Here is a 21,139-nt window from a genome sequence, read left to right on the forward strand (position 1 = left end):
TGATTCATTTTGGAAGGAATAACCGGAAGACAGAGTACTGGGCTAATGGTAAGATTCTTGGTAGTGTGGACGATCAGAGAGATCGCGGTGTCCATGTCCATAGATCCCTGAAAGTTGCCACCCAGGTTGAGAGGGTTGTTAAGAAGGCGTACGGTGTGTTAGCTTTTATTGGTAGAGGAATTGAGTTTCGGAGCCATGAGGTCATGTTGCAGTTGTACAAAACTCTGGTGCGGCCGCATTTGGAGTATCGCGTGCAGTTCTGGTCGCTGCATTATAGGAAGGATGTGGAAGCCTTGGAAAGGGTACAGAGGAGATTTACAAGGATGTTGACTGGTATGGAGGGAAGATCTTACGAGGAAAGGCTGAGGGACTTGAGGCTGTTTTCGTTAGAGAGAAGAAGGTTAAGAGGTGACGTAATTGAGGCATACAAGATGATCAGAGGATTAGAAAAGGTGGACATTGAGAGCCTTTTTCCTCGGATGGTGATGTCTAGCACGAGGGGACATATCTCTAAATTGAGGGGAGATAGATATAGGACAGATGTCAGAGGTAGGTTCTTTACTCAGAGAGTAGTAAGGGCATGGAATGCCCTGCCCGCAACAGTAGTGGACTCACCAACACTAAACGCATTCAAATGGTCATTGGATAGACATATGGACGATAAGGGAATAGTGTAGATGGCCTTTAGAGGGGTTTCACAGGTCGGCGCAACATCGAGGGCCGAAGGGCCTGTGCTGCGCTGTAATGTTCTATGTTCTATGTACACCAGATGGACTTCAGCAGTTCAAGAAGGCAACTCACCACCACCTTCTCAAGGGAAATTAGGGGTGCGCAACAAATTCTGGCCAGTAATGTCCACATCCCATAAAAAATGAACCTGGTGTTGTAAGACTCCTTACTGTGCTTACCCCAGTCAAACGCCGGCATCTCCACATCATAAAAATGAATGTTAAAAAAGACTTGTGACACAGTTCCGGCACACTCGGCAAATCACTGCAAAATCTCTTAAGCACTAAGTAGAACTCACAGCAAGGGCTATTCTGTCTAGTCTAGGCTGGCATTTATGCCCCCAAACGAGTCTCCTCCAACCCCTTTTCACCCAATCTTATTCTACAATATTCTGAGTTTTTAAACAACCTGGAGTAAAACATCATTGATGTGTGTCTACGGTCTGATAGAATTCTAATTTGTTCCAATATACAAACATTCTGTTCTATTACAATTGTGGAACATTTCTTTAAATAATCCTCAGGTACTGCAGCAGCAACTCGAATCATTCGAAGTCCTGCGCCAGCAAACGTTGCAGAATGCCAGCTCGGTAAGCAATTTCCATTCTCACCACTTGTTGAGAAAGCAGTCAGCTTAATTTTCAGAAGAAAAAAGTCAGCATAGTTTTGTGCTGGGTCTGCAGTTGCATATCCTACAACCGCATGGCTCACAGCAATCAAAGTCATTGATTCTTTGGGTGGAATTTTATGATTACTTTAAAGTGTTGTCACAGTTGGGAAAAGCAGACGGAAGCGTGTCAGCTGCAACCTGGGCAGCACGGTAGCACAATGGGTAGCACTGTTGTTTCACAGCACCAGGGTCCCAGGTTTGATTCCCGGCTTGGGTCACTGTCTGTGCAGAGTCTGCACGTTTTCCCTGTGCTTATGTGGATTTTCTCCGGGTGCTCCAGCTTCCTCCCACAAGTCCCGAAAGACACGCTGTGAGGTAATTTGGACATTCTGAATTGCCTCACAAAATCTGTCTAACTCTGCCTTGGTAAATCTAAAGACTAAGCCTCCACTACTGTCTGGGGAAGAAAATTCCACACCCTTTGGGAGAAAAAAAACTGATCTATGTCTTAAAAGGGAGACCACTTACTTTTAAACTCTCCCCTAATTTTAGTCTCCACCACAAGTGCAACCATTCTCTGGGCATCCACCTTACCATGTCCTCCCAGGGTACTTTTTGTTACTATAAGACCATTTCTTATTCTTCTAATCTCCAACGCGTAAGGCTTAACTGTAAATGAAAATGAAAATCGCTTATTGTCACGAGTAGGCTTCAATGAAGTTACTGTGAAAAGCCCCTAGTCGCCACATTCCGGCGCCTATCCGGGTCGGCGCAACCTAGCTTTACAACCTAGCTTCCTAAGACAACACATTGGTTTTGAGTCTAAGGGCAATAGTCTTCTTCAATCTGTATTCAGTGAGAGTTTTCTCTTGAACTAATCTCGAGATGTTGGCCTCCAGAGGCAACCTCATGGCATAGTCACATAAGTCTGGATCAAAACCAGCTGCGACAATCAGCTGGTTACACTTCAAAGCCCCAGCATACGTCATCACAGGAATTAATTGAATGAACTATCCCTGAACTGCTTCAAAAGCAATTATATCAATTTTTAAAAAATAAGATGCCCAAAACGGAACATGCTGCTCCAGATGTGGTCTCACCAAGGTCCTGTCCAGCTGTAGTGAAACCTTCCTACTTTTATATTCAATTCCTCTTGCAATGAACCCCAATGTTCCATTTGCCTTACTAATCACTTGCTGTACCTGCAAACTAACACATGCACCAGGACACCTAGACTCTATTCCGCCAATGTTGGCAATCTTTCTCCACTTAAATAGTACACTTCCTTTCCATTCTTCTTGCCAAAGTGGAAAACTCACACTTACCCATATTACACTCCACCTACCACATTTTTGTTCTCACTTAACCCCGTCTATATCCCTTTGCAAACTCTTGGCCTTCTCTCGACAGCTTGGTGTCGTCAGCAAAATTGGGAGCCAGCGAATGAGGGACAGGAAAGGCGGTGGGACCAGGACAGGAGCAAGACATGTGGTTTTTAGAGTACCATTCACTATTATTAGACATCCCTCTCCTTTCTACGCCACAACAGCGGCATAATTTTCTCGACTTATATTAAAGTACGCACAGCAATGCCTACAGAAAAATTCAGAGCAAAATCTGAAATAAATTTGCATTTGGACCAAATATTTCTGAATTGAATTTTTTCCTGTATCATTGATATCACCGACCATCTTAATATACTTCTTATAAGATCTAGGAGCAGGAGTAGGCCATCTGGCCCCTCACGCCTACTCTGCCATTCCAATGAGATCATGGCTGATCTTATGAAGCCTAAAAATGAAAGATAGTTTTCATTTCTCTGTTTATAGGCAGTTCAATGTGACAAATGTCTTTTCTTGTTAAGCTGTCCATAAATCACTGTCATCGGGGCAGTCTTGCAAGGATATTTGCCTCAAAATCCATGCTGCTTTTGCATTACTCATGCAGGCAAGTTGATAGTGGACAGATGACTGCGGGATATGCGTAATGCTGGGAGGAATTGGTAAATAATTAATGATGATTTGAACATTCACTGTTGGTTACTGTGCTTGGAGAGTATTATCCACACTATCAAATTATTTTGTTTTCATTTGTTTTTCCTGCTGTTCTTTGTTATTTTGTGGACATACACAAGGCAGATCATTGTTGTATAAAATACAGAAAAATCTATAAAAATAAAGCAATTGGTCCGCATGAAAATCGTCAAGATTTTTCTTTTGTTGTACGTTCGGAGAAGACCATAATATTCCATAATTTATGGAAAGCAAGTCAGGATTTTGGTGCCTTGAAGAATATTGTTGAATTTAAAAAAAAATCTTTTTCTTGGCATTTTCAAAATTATGTACATTGCTGTTTGTTTTCATACAGTCACAAAGGTTCCTTCTTGGGTTTCTCTATTTACAGTCTGCTGCCGTCTGGCTGGCTCAGCCTACAATCCTCCCTATCACAGCCCCTCCTCCTCCAGCTCCTCTCTCCTTGACTCCCCCCTTCCCCCCTTTTTCACTGCTGTTCCCCATTTTGTCTTGCTGGGTTTTGCTACCTTGCCTTGTTCACCCCCCCCACCACACCACTCCCAGGTCCTCCCTTGCTTTCCTCTTTCTATCTGGTCCTGGCTATTTCCCTGGCTATTTATTTATTTATGTGTTGGCCGCAAACAGGTCCCAGAACAGTCGGCTGAATGGCTTCCATGTTTTCCGACCCACCGATGGTGAATTTGATTTTGTCCATTTGGAGAATTTCCGACAGGTCGGACAGCCAGTCTGCAGCTTTGGGTGGTGCTGCTGACCGCCAGCCGAGCAGGATTCTGTGGCCGGCTATCAGAGAGGCAAAGGCAAGGGCGTCCGCCCTCCTCTCCATGAAGAGATCTGGCTGGTCTGATACCCTGAAGACCGTCATTTTCAGGCATGGCTCCAACCTCATCCCCACCACTTTGGACATTACCTCGAAGAAGGCTGTCCAGTACCCAGCTAGTCTGGGGCAAGACCGGAACATGTGGGCGTGGTTTGCCGGGCCTCCATGGCAACGTTCACATCTGTCCTCCATCTATGGGAAGAACCTGCTCATTCGGGTTCTGGTCAAGTGGGCTCTATGTACCACTTTTAGCTGCGTTAGGTTGAGCCTCGCGCATGTGGAGGTGGAGTTGACCATGTACAGTGCTTCGCTCCAGAGTCCCCACCCTATTTTGAATCCCAAGGCTTCCTCCCATTTCCTCCTTGTCGTGTCCAGTTCGGTTTTGGCCCTCTCTAGCAGCTGATAGCACATGTCACTACAGTTCCCTCCACCTAGGATGTCTGCATCCAGTAGCTCTTCTAATAGTGTCTGTCGTGGTGGTCGCGGGTATGTCCTTGTCTCCTTCCGTAGGAAGTTTTTAAGCTGCAGGTATCTGAGTTTGTTGCCTTTAGTTAGTTGGAAACTGTCAGTTCTTCCAGTGTTGTGACCCTACCATCAGTGTATAGGTCCCTGACTGTCAATGTCCCCCCATCCTGTCTCCACTTTTTGAAGGTGGCGTCTGTGAGTGCTGGTGTGAATTTGTGGTTATTGCAGATGGGGGCTTTGTCGGACATTTCGGTCAGTCCGTATTGCTGCCATAGTTGGTTCCAAGAATATTGTTGAATTAACAGGCTTTGCCAAGCCGAAGGTTGGGTGTCACGGTAGCACAGTGGTTAGCACTGTTCCTTCACAGCACCAGGGTCCCAGGTTCAATTTCCGGCTTGGGCCACTGTCTGTGCAGAGTCGATACATTCTCCCCATGTCTGCGTGGGTTTCCTCCGGGTGCTCTGGTTTCCTCCCACAAGTCCCGAAAGATGTGCTGTTAGGCGAATTGGACATTCTGAGTTCTCCCTCTGTGTACCCGAACAGGCGCCGGAATGTGGCGACTAGGGGGTTTTCACAGTAACTTCATTGCAGTGTTAATTTAAGCCTGCTAGTGACAATAATAAAGATTATTATTGTTTCCACTGCTCTTCAGAAGAAACCTTCTTAGCAGGCAGGAACTGAGGCAAATGAAAGATGTAAACAATCTAGAACTATAGTTTGGAGTCTTCTGGAGCCTTGTACACATTTCTATCCAAATGAGGGTCGAGTGAGAGCTAGTAAAAGACCTTCAGCATGAGGTAAACCAAAAGTCCATTTGAGCTAAGTGATTTTCCAAGGAGAGGGTGACCATCCTGACATCTTAGGTATCTGTCCCATATTAACTGGGTACAAATGTTCAAACAAATGATTCACATTGGGTAAATTACCAGCCCTTATAGTAATGAGTTCTCAGTCACAGGGGTCAGTCCGCATCAGTCTTCCGCAGATGGAAGATGGACCAGGGAAAATGGTGGAAGGCTATAGGGAGAGTTCTCAAACACTTTGGCTGGAGAGCAGAATGCTGGGAGTCGCAGCAGACAAGTGTGTTGATCACAAGATATTGTGATCAACCCAATTATGTGCCAACCATCCGTTCATCCTCTGGGATCTATCACAGGTTATATACTTTTCTTGTCAATGCCTTTCTATGTACCCTTCCCCTCTCAAAGGCCTTTTCCGTGACAACATAAATCACAGATGCCTTGTATCCAAGTTGCTATGTTGATTAGCTATCCTTCAGGCCCTAATTTAATTCTATATTGAAATGATATACAATAGTTGAAGTATAATCATTTACAAAATCTGATATTAATGTCTTCCCTGGACTTTGGAGACACAGATGCTTCTGTCATTGTCTACAAGTGTACACCTAGCATCTTCCGTGCAAAACAGCCCATCGTCCCCTTCAATCTTTAACAATCAAACCACTCAGGTTTGCTGTCAACAGAATTCAAAATAGTTCATATGACCCCAATTATTCCTCCATTCTACCCTGTATCAAATACGAGTTCCAAACTATAACAATCTTAAAAACTTTTGCCTCCGTAACAAGACAAACAACACAGTCTACAATGCTGGCAGGCTAATTCCTTACATATGAGCAAAGATTACTTGGCTGAGGGTTTGGAAGGGCAGTTGGCAACCAGCATACAACAGGCAGTGGATTGGAGAAAAAGAGAACATTCAAGGGGGAAAATACATCTTTCAGAAAGCATAGTTGACATTAGTTTTGTAAATGGAAACATTGAATACAAAAAGAAATGGGTGTCATGCTAAACATTTAAAAAATGGTTGTTTGGTCTCAGCTGGGGCATTGTACACAGTTCTGTGCACTGCACTTTAGAACTGTTCTGCTTTGTGTCTCAGAGATTTGCAGAGATGACACACATCAGGTTCTATGTGTGAACAGGAGGTCTATTCAATGCTTTAAGTTGTCTCCAGCCTGAAGCTTCCAGTTTTTCTGTAACATGCCCAGGTGCTTAACTAATAGCACACAGCATAGATAACACTCAATAGACACACATAGTCAAACACTGAACAATTGAAAACAAAAAAGAACAATGTCAAGCCTTTAGAACATAGAACAGTACAGCACAGAACAGGCCCTTCGGCCCTCGATGTTGTGCCGAGCAATGATCACCCTACTCAAACCCACGTATCCACCCTATACCCGTAACCCGTGCACTATCTGAAAAGGTGGTGGAATCAGATTCCATAATGAGGTTAAAATGACAAATGGACATGTATTTGAAGATAATTAATGAAGTTATGAGGGAGAGGCTGGGGTATAGATCTAATTGGACAACTCTTTCATAAAGCCAACACAGGTACAATGCCCACATGGCCTTTTCCTGTGCTATACAATTCTATGATTCCACTGTTTTTTTCTTATCTTCAGTCAAATTAAGACAAACCTTGTGAAAATTTACCTGTAGATAAATTAATAGCTTAGTTTACAGTTATTTTGACTCCTGAGGAAACAATAACAACTTGCATTTATATAGCACCTTTACCGCAGTGAAACATCCCCAGATGGTTCATGGGACCAAAATGAGACACAAATCAGAGAAGGAGACAATATGACAGCTGGCCAAACAATGAGTCCAAGAGATTGGTTTTAGGGAGGTGGAAATTCTGCATGGCCAGGACCATGGGGAAATTAGGTACTTTTTTTGAAATTGGGGATCCAACATTAGTTGAAAAGATCCCTCTTGCTCACAGGAGAAGCAGGTTATAGTCGTTACCAGGTAGCACTTTATACTCAGTAGGAACATCAAGCAAAGCATAAAACTTAGATACTATTGACCTCCATTCGGTGGAGCAGGTTACTGAAATGGCTTCAACCGTGTGATACTACTCAATCATATCAGTAACACAAAACTGACCATTCATAGGTCGCAAAAGGATGCTATGTATGGAGAGCCATTTTCACCAGAGAGGAATTTTGTGAGTTTTTAAACAGTAACTGCACACATAAAATGGCCTCCCTTAAAACCAAGCTTGTTACTTGTGGTTTTCTATAATATCAAAAAGGATCAACCTAATATACGTGGAACTTGCTACAGGATTTGGAGACCCCAGAATGTAACAGAATTAATGAGGCAATACATTCCTCTCGTTTAGCCTCAATCAAAAATGTTACTCCAGTCGGGCAGCAGGCGGGATTTCTGGGGCTAAAGGTCAACATTCCAGGATCCTACAAAATTTGGCTTTATAGAATTTACAGTGCAGAAGAAGGCCATTCAGCCCATCGAGTCTGCACCGGCTCTTGGAAAGAGCACCCTACCCAAGGTCAACAGCTCCACCCTATCCCCATAACCCAGTAACCCCACCCAACACTAAGGGCAATTTTGGACACTAAGGGCAATTTATCATGGCCAATCCACCTAACCCGCACATCTTTGGACTGTGGGAGGAAACCGGAGCACCCGGAGGAAACCCACGCACACACGGGGAGGATGTGCAGACTCCGCACAGACAGTGACCCAAGCCAGAATCGAACCTGGGACCCTGGAGCTGTGAAGCGATTGTGCTATCCACAATGCTACCGTGCAGCCCTATTTTGAAGAAATAGTTCATGTCCAGGAACTAATCTCTATATTGTCTGAGGAGTAAAACTTACATAGGAGAGGCCAATAGAGAAAAAGTTAATGCTGTAAGTGTTGAATGTGAAGTGTTGATAGAAGCTATGGATCACTGGACGGACCACAGGAGAAAGGAGCTAAACTTTACAACATCAAAGCTTCTCTGCATCAATCTGTAACTGCTTGGCTGCAAATGCAGATGACTTGAGCCATGATTGTAATAGAAATGTACAAAATATGAAATGATATTGACGCAATGCACCTGGAACACAAATTCAAAGGCATCAGACCAAGGTGAAAGCTACGAAATTGAAAGTTAGGCTAGGTGTCAGGAAGTGGTTGTTTGGCGAATGTTGCACCACTTGGAATGGCCCCCCAGGTAGAATAGCTGAGATAAAAGCCTCTTTCTCATTGAGGAGTGAGTGGTGACATGATGGAGCTCAAAGTTAAATTTCTCCTCATTGTCTCAGCTAAAATGATCTCCCGCATCTGTATTATTTTATGATAATGTTATGTTAATAGAGCTTTTAAAAATCCTTACATTAAATGTTTTGTGCTTCAGGTTCAAAATGAAATTAATGAGATATTCAACAGGGGTAAATTGGATGCAAGCAGCCACCAGTTCAGGCCATTGCAGCCGTCTCTCAACTGTAATTGTGAAAATCCTCAACTGTCGAAGGTGTAGTATTTAGCCAAAATGGTTAATCATCAACTCATTGATAATTGCACAGAGTCCTATTAAATTTGCACAATTGTGCTCAGAAAATGATTCCACCTCCCTCTAACGTCTTTAAAAAAAAAATTAGAGTACCCAATTCATTTTTTCCAATTAAGGGGCAATTTAGCGGGGCCAATCTACCTACCCTGCACATCTTTGGGTTGTGGGGGCAAAACCCACGCAAACACGGGGAGAATGTGCAAAGTCCACATGGACAGTGACCCAGAGCCGGGATCGAACCTGGGACCACGGCGCCGAGAGTCAGCAGGGCGAACTCAGCGACTATGGCATATATAGCTTCACTTTTCTTCTCACTAATTTCTGTCCTCCTGTCCTGAGATTATTGACAATGTTTAGGATAGACCTCCATGTCAATTTTTCACCCCTTAGTAACTTTCTCAAATAACTTATTGACATGTAACCCTTGCGAGATACTTATCTCTGGGCTATTGCAGTTGGGTTAAATCTTGTACAAAAGTCAAATACTTGGAATTCAGCAATAAAAATAGGAAATGCTGGAAATACTTGGCAGGTCAGGCAGCATCTATGGAACGAGAAACACATTAACGGGTGGTTAATCCCATTTTGGTGCAGGGCCAAAGTGCATCAGACAGACTTTAAAAATGGGAACAAGATTCCCCCGCCCATTTGTGGCACTGGCAATTTACACCGGTCTGGGATAAGGGGGCAGGGTGAGAGCCCACATACTATGTCCCAACGTTGCTGGGACCATTGCAGAAGTGTGCATTTAAACCTTTAGCAATGTTAATGGAGTCAGGCTAATTTTGGAAGGCAACATTAATCACACCTGCGCAGAGGTGTGGTGTATCATGGGGGAAGCATAGGAAAGGTAAGTATAAAAGTATTTCCTACTTCACATGTCATCATGAAATGCGGCACCCTAAGCTATATGTTTCTAATACAGTAAGCGATCATCGTGCTTTCTTTTGAACAGTTAAGTACCATTTAAATATGGTTGCCTGATACTGGCAAGCTGCAAATGGAAAGAACAGCATTGTGCAAGTGGAAAATTCTTCAGATGCATTAGAATATATTATCCACTGGAGAATGTGCTTATCTGCACTGTACAATAGCAAAATATAAATCTGATAGAACATAGAACATAGAACATAGAACGATACAGCGCAGTACAGGCCCTTCGGCCCTCGATGTTGCACCGACATGGAGAAAAAAAAACTAAAGGCCATCTAACCTACACTATGCCCTTATCATCCATATGCTTATCCAATAAATTTTTAAATGCCCTCAATGTTGGCGAGTTCACTACTGTTGCAGGTAGGGCATTCCACGGCCTCACCACTCTTTGCGTAAAAAACCCACCTCTGACCTCTGTCCTATATCTATTACCCCTCAATTTAAGGCTATGTCCCCTCGTGCTAGCCACCTCCATCCGCGGGAGAAGGCTCTCGCTGTCCACCCTATCTAACCCTCTGATCATTTTGTATGCCTCTATTAAGTCACCTCTTAACCTTCTTCTCTCTAACGAAAACAACCTCAAGTCCATCAGCCTTTCCTCATAAGATTTTCCCTCCATACCAGGCAACATCCTGGTAAATCTCCTCTGCACCCGTTCCAAAGCTTCCACGTCCTTCCTATAATGAGGCGACCAGAACTGTACGCAATACTCCAAATGCGGCCGTACCAGAGTTTGGTACAGCTGCATCATGACCTCATGGCTCCGGAACTCAATCCCTCTACCAATAAAGGCCAACACACCATAGGCCTTCTTCACAACCCTATCAACCTGGGTGGCAACTTTCAGGGATCTATGTACATGGACACCGAGATCCCTCTGCTCATCCACACTACCAAGAATTTTACCATTAGCCAAATATTCCGCATTCCTGTTATTCTTTCCAAAGTGAATCACCTCACACTTCTCCACATTAAACTCCATTTGCCACCTCTCAGCCCAGCTCTGCAGCTTATCTATGTCCCTCTGTAACCTGCAACATCCTTCCGCACTGTCTACAACTCCACCGACTTTAGTGTCGTCTGCAAATTTACTCACCCATCCTTCTGCGCCCTCCTCTAGGTCATTTATAAAAATGACAAACAGCAACGGCCCCAGAACAGATCCTTGTGGTACGCCACTCGTAACTGAACTCCATTCTGAACATTTCCCATCAACTACCACTCTCTGTCTTCTTTCAACTAGCCAATTTCTGATCCACATCTCTAAATCACCCTCAATCCCCAGCCTCCGTATTTTCTGCAATAGCCGACCGTGGGGAACCTTATCAAACGCTTTACTGAAATCCATATACACCACATCAACTGCTCTACCCTCGTCTACCTGTTCAGTCACCTTCTCAAAGAACTCGATAAGGTTTGTGAGGCATGACCTACCCTTCACAAAACCATGCTGACTATCCCTAATCATATTATTCCTATCTAGATGATTATAAATCGTATCTTTTATAATCCTCTCCAAGACTTTACCCACCACAGACGTGAGGCTCACCGGCCTATAGTTACCGGGGTTATCTCTACTCCCCTTCTTGAACAAAGGGACCACATTTGCTATCCTCCAGTCCTCTGGCACTATTCCTGTAGCCAATGATGACCTAAAAATCAAAGCCAAAGGCTCAGCAATCTCTTCCCTGGCTTCCCAGAGAATCCTAGGATAAATCCCATCCGGCCCCGGGGACTTATCTATTTTCACCTTGTCCAGAATTGCCAACACTTCTTCCCTACGCACCTCAATGCCATCTATTCTAATAGCCTGGGTCTCAGCATTCTCCTCCTCAATATTATCTTTTTCTTGAGTGAATACTGACGAAAAGTATTCATTTAGTATCTCGCTTATCTCCTCAGCCTCCACACACAACTTCCCACCACTGTCCTTGACTGGCCCTACTCTTACCCTAGTCATTCTTTTATTCCTGACATACCTATAGAAAGCTTTTGGGTTTTCCTTGATCCTACCTGCCAAAGACTTCTCATGTCCCCTCCTTGCTCGTCTCAGCTCTCTCTTTAGATCCTTCCTCGCTTCCTTGTAACTATCAAGCGCCCCAACTGAAACTTCACGCCTCATCTTCACATAGGCCTCCTTCTTCCTCTTAACAAGAGATTCCACTTCTTTGGTAAACCACGGTTCCCTCGCTCGACCCCTTCCTCCCTGCCTGACTGGTACGTACTTATCAAGAACATGCAATAGCTGTTCCTTGAACAAGCTCCACATATCCAGTGTGCCCAACCCTTGCAGCCTACTTCTCCAACCAACACATCCTAAGTCATGTCTAATGGCATCATAATTGCCCTTCCCCCAGCTATAACTCTTGCTCTGCGGGGTATACTTATCCCTTTCCATCACTAACGTAAAGGTCACCGAATTGTGGTCACTGTCTCCAAAGTGTTCACCTACCTCCAGATCTAACACCTGGCCTGGTTCATTACCCAAAACCAAATCCAAAGTGGCCTCACCTCTTGTTGGCCTGTCAACATATTGTGTCAGAAAACCCTCCTGCACACATTGTACAAAGAACGACCCATCCAATGTACTCGAACTATATCTTTTCCAGTCAATATTAGGAAAGTTAAAGTCTCCCATAACAACTACCCTGTTACTTTCGCTCTTTTCCAGAATCATCTTCGCCATCCTTTCCTCTACATCTCTAGAACTATTAGGTGGCCTATAGAAAACTCCCAACAGGGTGACCTCTCCTTTCCTGTTTCTAACCTCAGCCCATACTACCTCGGAAGAAGAGTCCCCATCTTGCATCCTTTCTACCACCGTAATACTGTCCTTGACTAGCAGCGCCACACCTCCCCCTCTTTTGCCCCCTTCTCTGACCTTACTAAAGCACCTAAACCCCGGAACCTGCAACAACCATTCCTGTCCCTGCTCTATCCATGTCTCTGAAATGGCCACAACATCGAAGTCCCAGGTACCAACCCATGCTGCCAGTTCCCCTACCTTATTTCGTATACTCCTGGCATTGAAATAGACACACTTCAAACCACAGACCTGAACACTGCCGCCCTCCTGCGAAGTCAAAACTGTGCTCCTGACCTCTCTACTCTCAATCTCTCGCACCCCAAAGGTGAGAATGTCCTCATAGTTTTGATTTTTTCCCCCTTGAAGCTCACCTGAGCCATTTGTTTGGCTATTTCAAATATTTACCAGAATTATGAGCTTTTATTCAAACCTTGAAGCTTGAAAAGCTGACAAAGAGTGAAGGTGGACAAAGTAAGGGAAGATCACTTAGAATTTAAAACAGGAGAAAATCATTGACAACCAATGGGATAATTGTGCAAAGCAAACGGGACATTAATGGGCTAAGCAAAGAATCAAGCATCATTTCAAACTCAACACGGAGCACAACGAGTTCAGATCATAATCTCTGCCACCCTTTCTTTTGTTTTATACTTTTTGGTTCTGTTTTTGGATGACAGTTGCTGGTAATGATTCTGTTTTCCCATTGACACTACAGTTTGTTTCTTTATTTGTCCCATTGCCAGCCATTTCTGCTTTACACCATCAACTCGTTCATCACCAATTTCTTTTGTATTCCACCCAATCAGAGTCCATTGCATTTGTTCTTTCCTTCCTTCCCCCCTTCTCTACCGAAATACTTGCTTTAAACTGGTACGTTACTAACTTTTTCCAGTTCTAACGAATAGGCCATCAACCTGTAACGTTAACTCTAAAGGCTGAATTTTCCACAATCTCAGTAAAGGCCAATAACGGACAGGAAAAGCAGCGTTGAAGCTTCCCAAAAGGGACATGGTTTCCCCACCTTATCATCCTCAATTTAGTCTCAAAAAAGATAAAGGGGCGGGTCCCACGATATAATGCTGGTAGGGCAGGTTCTGATTGGGCCCACCCCGCCAGCAACTTAGTCTATCGAAGATCGGGGTGGTATTTTTAAAGGCCGTCCCAGTGCATGAGAGCTCGCCTGGAACTTTTCACACCTCTCCCCCCTCCCTCCACCCTGCTCTCCAGCATTGTCCGGCCTTCCTTTCTATTTCAACCTGCTGAGCTTTGCCAAAACTTCTCTCTTTCCATTTCCAATTTCAGCATCTGAAGTATTTTGCTTTTAGTCCTGCATTATTCCTCTAATTGAATTCCACTTGGTTCATCTACTCAGTGAAGGAACTTGCTGAGCCATTGAAGAAGTAACCTCTTGTCTATTTCCTTTTTAAAATAAATTTAGAGTATCAAATTCTTTTTTTTCACCAATTAAGAGGCAATTTAGCGTGGCCAATCCACCTACCCCGCACATCTATTGGTTGCGGGGGTTGAGACCCACGCAGACATGGGGAGAATGTGCAAACTGCACATGGACAGTGACCCGGGGCCAAGATCGATCCCGGGTCCTCGGCACCGTGCGATAGTAATGCTGACCACTGCGCAACCGTGCCACCCCAAAACACGTTTTCAAGAATTTTATTTGAAATAAATTTAGAGTACCCATTTGTTTTTTCCAATCAAGAGACAATTTAGCGTGGCCAGTGCATCTACCCTGCTCAGAAAATAATTCCACCTCCCTCTAACGTCTTTAAAAAAAAATTTAGAGTACCCAATTCATTTTTACAATTACGGGGCAATTTAGCGGGGCCAATCCACCTAGCCTGCACATCTTTGGGTTGTGGGAGCGAAGCCCACGCAGACACGTGGAGCATGTGCTAACTCCACACGGACAGTGACCCAGAGCTGGGATCGAACCTGGGACCTCAGCTCCATGAGGCAGCAGTGCTAACCACTGCACCACTGTGCTGCCCACGTATTCAAGAATAAGCATTGCAATTCAACTTTTGAAAGGTTATTAATCTATAACTTTCTGAGTTTAGTTCAAGATAACTGCCCGCGAGGAAAGTGTGTTTGGAAAGGAATGCACCTCAGGCAATCATTTTTTTTGTTCTATTTCAGGCTATAAACAATCCAGGTGGAACCTCTTCCCAACGTCCCTATGCAGAGCAGAAGCCAGCTACTGATAAGACCGGTCTGTTGCATGACATTCATGTCAATAAAATGAATGAAGTCTTAATTCAAAACAGGGATTCTCTTCTGCAATCTTCAGAGGATATTTTGGAGACCCCGATGCCAGTAAGCTTAATGGAAGAATTCCCATTCAGAAACACGTCTCTTCAGCACACGGGCAACCAGATTGATTGCAAAACATCTCTTCAGATTTCTGGTACAAGTTCCGCCTGCCGTTCTGCAGCACACTCACCGGTCTCAAACTTCAACTCCTCTCCTACTAAACAGCCTGTGGATGGTCACAACAGAGGCATGGTGCTTTTGCTACAATATAATGATGAAAGTCGAGCAATATTAGAGAAAATTTGTATTGCCAGTGCGCAGATCAAGCTGCAGCCGGAAAGATCAGAGAAGTGGGAGATGATCCTTCGTTGCGAACTTCAGCGCCTTCGAACTGTAGCTCAAGTTACAGGGAAAGCAACTGGTGCGAAATCCACTCAAACCGCTCCAGAAATATCTTTTAGCATTGAAAGTTTAAATTTGGAAATAGAAGTAGAAAATAAGGCTGAGAAGGTTTTAGAACTAGAAACTCTGGTAATTAGGTTACAGAATACTATGGGAATGTTGGAAAAATGCAACCTCGATCTTCACAGGCAACTGGGAAGAGGATGTGGTTCCAATAGTCCACTTCATAGGAACCACTGGATCGAAACAGCAAATAAAATGGTGATTCCGAACCAGAAACTTATTCAGAACCAAATTCAGAACCTTAAGAGCCAGAACGATGACAAAATAAATGAATTCACTACTCTTTACGAAAAACATGAGAGCAGCTCAAATAATGAATTGACACCATTGTTCAAGACTTCAGAAAGACCCGGCCATGTTTGCCATATGGAGAAACAAAGGGAGCACTGCACTAACATGATCGGGGAGAAAAAGACTGAGATTAATTCTCTTGCTGATGAATGCACCTCATGGCTTCCTCTACCAGAATATGGTAATAAAGCGTGCAATGGATTGTGGCACGAGGAAGGGAAAGTAGATGTTAAATCCCGAGCTGAAGACTTTGCAACAACTTTTGATTCTGTTCTGCAGGAAAACACAGAATGCAAAAGAAAAGTCTCTCAGTTAGAAGAAGAAAGAAGAACACTTAAGCTTCAATTCACCGAAATGGAGGAGAAAAGGAATATCTGCATTGAAGAGTTCAATGCATTACTCAGGAGGCAAGAGGGTCTCCGGAATCAAAACGAAGCCCTCGAAGCTGATCGAGAGCAGCTAACCATTGAAAAGGGAAGCATCCAAAGATTAATGGAAAAGATGATGGGGGAAAAGGAAGACTTGCTTGCTGTCATTGGAGCAAAAGAAACCATTCTGCAGTTGGAGAGGACAAAGGAAGCAGTGCACGCTGTTAACGCAAATGCATTGCAGTTAGAGAATCAGAAAATGAATCAAAGTCTAAATGAATTAAAGAAAGAGATAGCATTCCTTAAAAATGAGTTAGAAAAAGCTAGTTGTGAAATTCAGTGTACAAGAGCAAAGTATTTTGTGTTGAGGACAAAGAATCTGATGCTTTTTCAGCTTGTCCAGGAGGTCAGGGACAAAAACCAGAAACTGGAACAGTCACTGCAAAATTCTGTCACTACAAACAAGTCTCTGCAGAGAGAGGTCGACGAGGCCAAAATGGAAAGATCCCCGAATGAGATTGAACGAGCAAAGCAAGGGATGGTGATGAGCTCGAGTGGAAGCTGCTCGGGTGACCTGGTGAGGAAATGTGAAATGTTGTCCAAGGTTGTGGAGATGCTCACGGAGGAAAATCAGATTCTCAACCAGGATCTTGAGAAATACATAAAAGCAAACGTGCAGCTGGAGTCTACCGTGAGAGTCCTGGATGAAGAATGGCTGGTATTGGGAAATCACACACAGAGCATAAAGCAAGAAATGAATGTCTTAAATCCTGAAATAGGGCATGGGTGCCCATCTTGTTTAATCAATGGTAACAACGCTGCTCAAACTTGTCGCCAAGGAAGGGAAGATGAGATGTCAGACAATCAGCTCAATCTTTCAGATATACCCTTCAATGGCACAAATCTCTCTTTTGGCCCCGATTTCAGGATGACTCTATGCAGCAGTCCCAAAGGTACAACCTATATGAAAAAATACATTTAAATCAAACCATAGAGTTATTTTCTGAATTTTATCTCAATAGATTGGTAAAAAGCGAATTGTATAAAGATGTGAAATGTATAATATGGTGCAGATCAGGCAGGGCTGGTTTAGCACAGGGCTAAATCGCTGGCTTTTAAAGCAGACCAAGGCAGGCCAGCAGCATGGTTCAATTCCCATACCAGCCTCCCCGAACAGGCGCCGGAATGTGGCGACTAGGGGCTTTTCATAGTAACTTCATTTGAAGCCTACTTGTGACAATAAGCGATTTTCATTTCATTTCATAGATGTATACCTTATAATTCCTGAGTTATTGGGGAGGCATTTTCAGAGGAAATGAGGGCTTATTAGAAAATTGGTGCTAAACTACATCCAGCTATTCTCTGAGTGGGCAGTATTTAGTATCTGTTTCAAACTGGCTTTTAATCAAATTGAAGGGAAATTATTTTATTCCAGCAGCCATGTTTTTGCTTGTCGATCGTAAACTTCTTCAAGACTGTCCTCTGCTGGACAGCTATTCCATGTCAGAATGTTAAACATGACTGGAGTGCTTCCAGTTGGAAAGTCACATTCCTAGAGAGTGTGGATTGTAATTAGGGCGAGTCGTGGGACCCCCATTTCTCAACTTGCAATCCCCACTGGCGGTGGGGGATGGGAAATCATCCTCATCACAGAATCACAGGAAAATACAAGTGCAGAAGAGGCCCTTCAGCCCATTGAGTCTGCACTGACACATGAAAAATACCTGACCTACCGACCTATCCAATTTGCCAGCACTTGTCCTGTAGCCTTGAATGTTATGACGTGCCAAGTGCTCATTCAGGTACTTTTTAAAGGATGAGGCAACACGCCCCTACCACCTTCCCAGGCAGTGCATTCCAGACTTTCAGCACCCTCTGGGTAAAAATGTTTTTCCTCACATTCCCCCTAAACCTCCTGCCCCTCACCTTGAACTTGAACCTCGTGACGGACCCTTCAACTCAGGGGAACAGATGCTCCCTAACCACCCTGAATATACCTGATTGTTAACCTAATCAGGTTGCCCCTCTAGATTCTTGATATTACAGATTCCTTCTAAAAGTTCTGCATTCGGGAATGGCAAAACTTAACTGTAAAACATACTGAAAATTCTGGGGGCATGGAACAGGTCAGGCACCATCTGTGGTGGAGAGTACAGATATGTTAATATTTTAGCTATGGAGCCTCCAGTGAATATCAAAAGGTTCACAATCATTGGGCTCAATTTCATGGTGGTGGGGGTGGGGGTGGGGGGGTGGGGGGGTGGAGGCACTGCTTGTTAGAAACACACCAAGGGCAGCCTTCACAAGTTCATTGGGGGTCTACTGCCCTTCAAGGAAAGGATGCCCTGTTCTTGGGAGCTGCCGGCACCCAAATAGTTCCAGCAGCGCAAGAGCTCATCGAGGTCACTGCCAGGACTACAAGCAGTCTGAAGGAGAAGGCCCATGGTGATCAGATGTGGTTGGGGATGTCCTGATCTATTCCGTTCACCTCAGAGACCTCGGGCGAGCCCCGTTCAGTACTGTTCTCCACAAACCTGGACTAGCACTCGTGGGGGTCTCCTGGGGGATTGGAGGCCCCTAGGTGCATGCCCTTTCTGCAGGTTGGTACCCTGGCATTGCTGGTATCATCCTGGCACCCTGGCCTGATACCCTAGCAGTGCCACCTGGGTGCCAATCTACCACTGCCAATGTGCCCATGTGGCACTGCCAGCTGGCAGGGGCACTGCCAGGTTACCAGGTTGGTACTGTCAAGACGCAAGCTGTTATTTTTTGCATGGTGGTGATCGGGCATGTGTGTTGGGGAAGTGCGGAGAGGCCTTAGGACCCCCACAGAGTGAGTTGGGGCTGGGGCGGTGTCGGGGATCGTGTCTGGGATTCCTGGGTGCCATTTTTAAATGGTGTCCTGATCTCTTGCTACACAAAAACCCGCGAGTGCAGCTCCTCAGTGCAGGAAAAGGGGCTATGTATGGCCTTGGCCGTGCGTTCCCCGCTGAGGCCCCATATCTAACCCAGGTGCTGTTTGATAGCATTGTGTTTCTCGCCGCTGCGAGGGCTGGGAAACACGTAGCTAAACGCGCTCGCTACGGGACTTTGTTCCCATTTAGTTAAATCGCACCCTGTACGATTTCAAGGAGGAGTTGGACATAACTCTTGGGACAAAAAGAATCAAAGGATATAGTGGGAAGGTGGAACAGGCTATTGAGATGGATGATCAGCCATGATCGGAATGAATAGCAGAGCAAACTCAATTGGCTGAATGGCCTCCTCCTGTTCCTATTTTCTATGTTTCTATTTATTCAGTTTCTGTCATCTGAAAATGGGCAGGTAAAAAATTCAAGGTGATAACAATGCATAGTTAGGCCCTGTTACCCAGAGAATGACGAGGAGTTTTATGGTTAAGTAAAGTATGGGTATCAATAACTTCAGAGTGCGCAATGGCTTTTTCTATTTTAATTTGAACAGCAAGGGCCAGATTTAGGTTCAGCAGCCAGGGTTTGGGAAGAAGGTTTGTTTCCAGGTCATGAACCCGCCCCCTGTGGTGCGTTTCCTCAACCTCATTGTAGGTAGGTCCGGTACAGCCTGACAAGGAAGGGGGGTATTTGGTTCCATCAATTTGTGATGAATTAAGAAACCAAGGCCCGAAATGTGCACCAGTGGCAGAAGTCAGGGCTGAAAGCTGGGGAGCTGGACCCCGGACGCATGCACGCACGCACCAGCAGCACTCTAGTGTCGCCCACTCCTCTCTCTAGCTGGTTCCATACTGGCCAGCTCGATTTATGCAGGCCCTCTGTGAATGATTTCTCTGACCCCCTCATTAGGGAAGCTCAGACTCTCTAAGGATTGTGGGATTGCCATTAGGCCCCAGCCAGTGGTAAGCAGGCAGGTTATAACATCCCCCCCCCCCCCCCCCCCCAAGTCCAAGGAACCCACCGAAGACCCTGGCAAAGGAGGATGTTGGACTCGTTTTGCCTCAGGCCGGACACCTTTTGCATGAGTCGCTGGATAGGGCGGCGTGTAACAAGATGGAAATCTTTGGAAGAGATGGTCTTCTGGACCGAACGTGGTCTACATGTTTGCGCTGGACATGACCCTGGGCTTGCACCTGGTAAGAGATAGGGCCTGTTCGGCGAAAGATAATACCAAGGACCCACTGGGCACAACCAGCAAAATTGTGAACGAACACTGGGTCACCAGGCGCAAACTGCCGAAAGGTTATGCCCCTGCCGTTCCTGAGTGCGGTGTACTTTTGCGCCAATATCCAGCAAAACCATGCTAAGGCGGGTGTAAAGTCTCCGGCCCATTAGGAGTTCGGCTGGAGCTACCTCAGTCACCGCATGTGGAGTGGTCCTGGATGAAAACAAACAACGAGCCAGTCTCGTGCCCATAGACCTGGAAGACTGTTTCTTTAGGCCCCGTTTGAATGTCTGCAGTGCGCGCTCCAGCAACCCTTTGAAAGCCGGGTGGTATGGAGCAGTGCGGATATGGCGTATGCCGTTCATCTTCATGAACCTCGCAAACTCCTCACTTGTGAATGGAGTACCATTGTCTGTGACCAGCACCTCGGGGAGGCCATGTGTACTGAAAGACAAATGCATCTTCTTCATTGTTGCGCAGGACGTTGTGCCTGTCACCTTATGCACCTCTAACCATTTAGACTGGGCATCGATTAGTAGAAGGAACATGGATCCTTGAAAAGGGCTGGCGAAATCCGCCTGCAAGCGCGCCGAAGGCTGCCCTGGCCATTCCCAGTGATGTTGGGGCGCGGCTGGCAGAAGCTTCCGATGCTCCTGGCATATGGAGCAGTTTTGGGCCACCTTCTCAATGTCGGTGTCGAGTCCTGGCCACCAGAAATAACTCCGGGCCAACATTTTCATTTTGGTCACACCCGGATGCCCATTGCGCAAGTCCCTCAGTATCAGCTCCTGTCCTTTTTCCGGGACAATCACACGTCTCCCCCACAAGAGGATACCGTCTTCCACGCTGAATTCGGACAGCTTGTAGGAAAATGCCC

The 21,139-nt window shown here is 45.1% G+C and overlaps 1 protein-coding gene across 3 annotated transcripts in view; it reads left to right on the forward strand.

Annotated features, from left to right (window-relative positions):
- Window positions 1-21,139, forward strand: part of LOC119970662 (coiled-coil domain-containing protein 110-like) — a 53,339-nt gene that overhangs the window by 17,036 nt on the left and 15,164 nt on the right. For 2 of the 3 annotated variants that reach the window (XM_038805644.1, XM_038805643.1), the window contains exons 3-5: window positions 1,253-1,318; window positions 8,839-8,955; window positions 14,891-17,081. In XM_038805644.1, the coding sequence (XP_038661572.1) occupies window positions 1,253-1,318; window positions 8,839-8,955; window positions 14,891-17,081 (2,374 nt within the window). The remainder of the gene's footprint in view (window positions 1-1,252; window positions 1,319-8,838; window positions 8,956-14,890; window positions 17,082-21,139) is intronic. The other variant, XM_038805645.1, reaches the window with a different exon arrangement.

This window comes from Scyliorhinus canicula, chromosome 8, assembly GCF_902713615.1.
Source record: "Scyliorhinus canicula chromosome 8, sScyCan1.1, whole genome shotgun sequence".
NCBI lineage: Eukaryota > Metazoa > Chordata > Chondrichthyes > Carcharhiniformes > Scyliorhinidae > Scyliorhinus > Scyliorhinus canicula.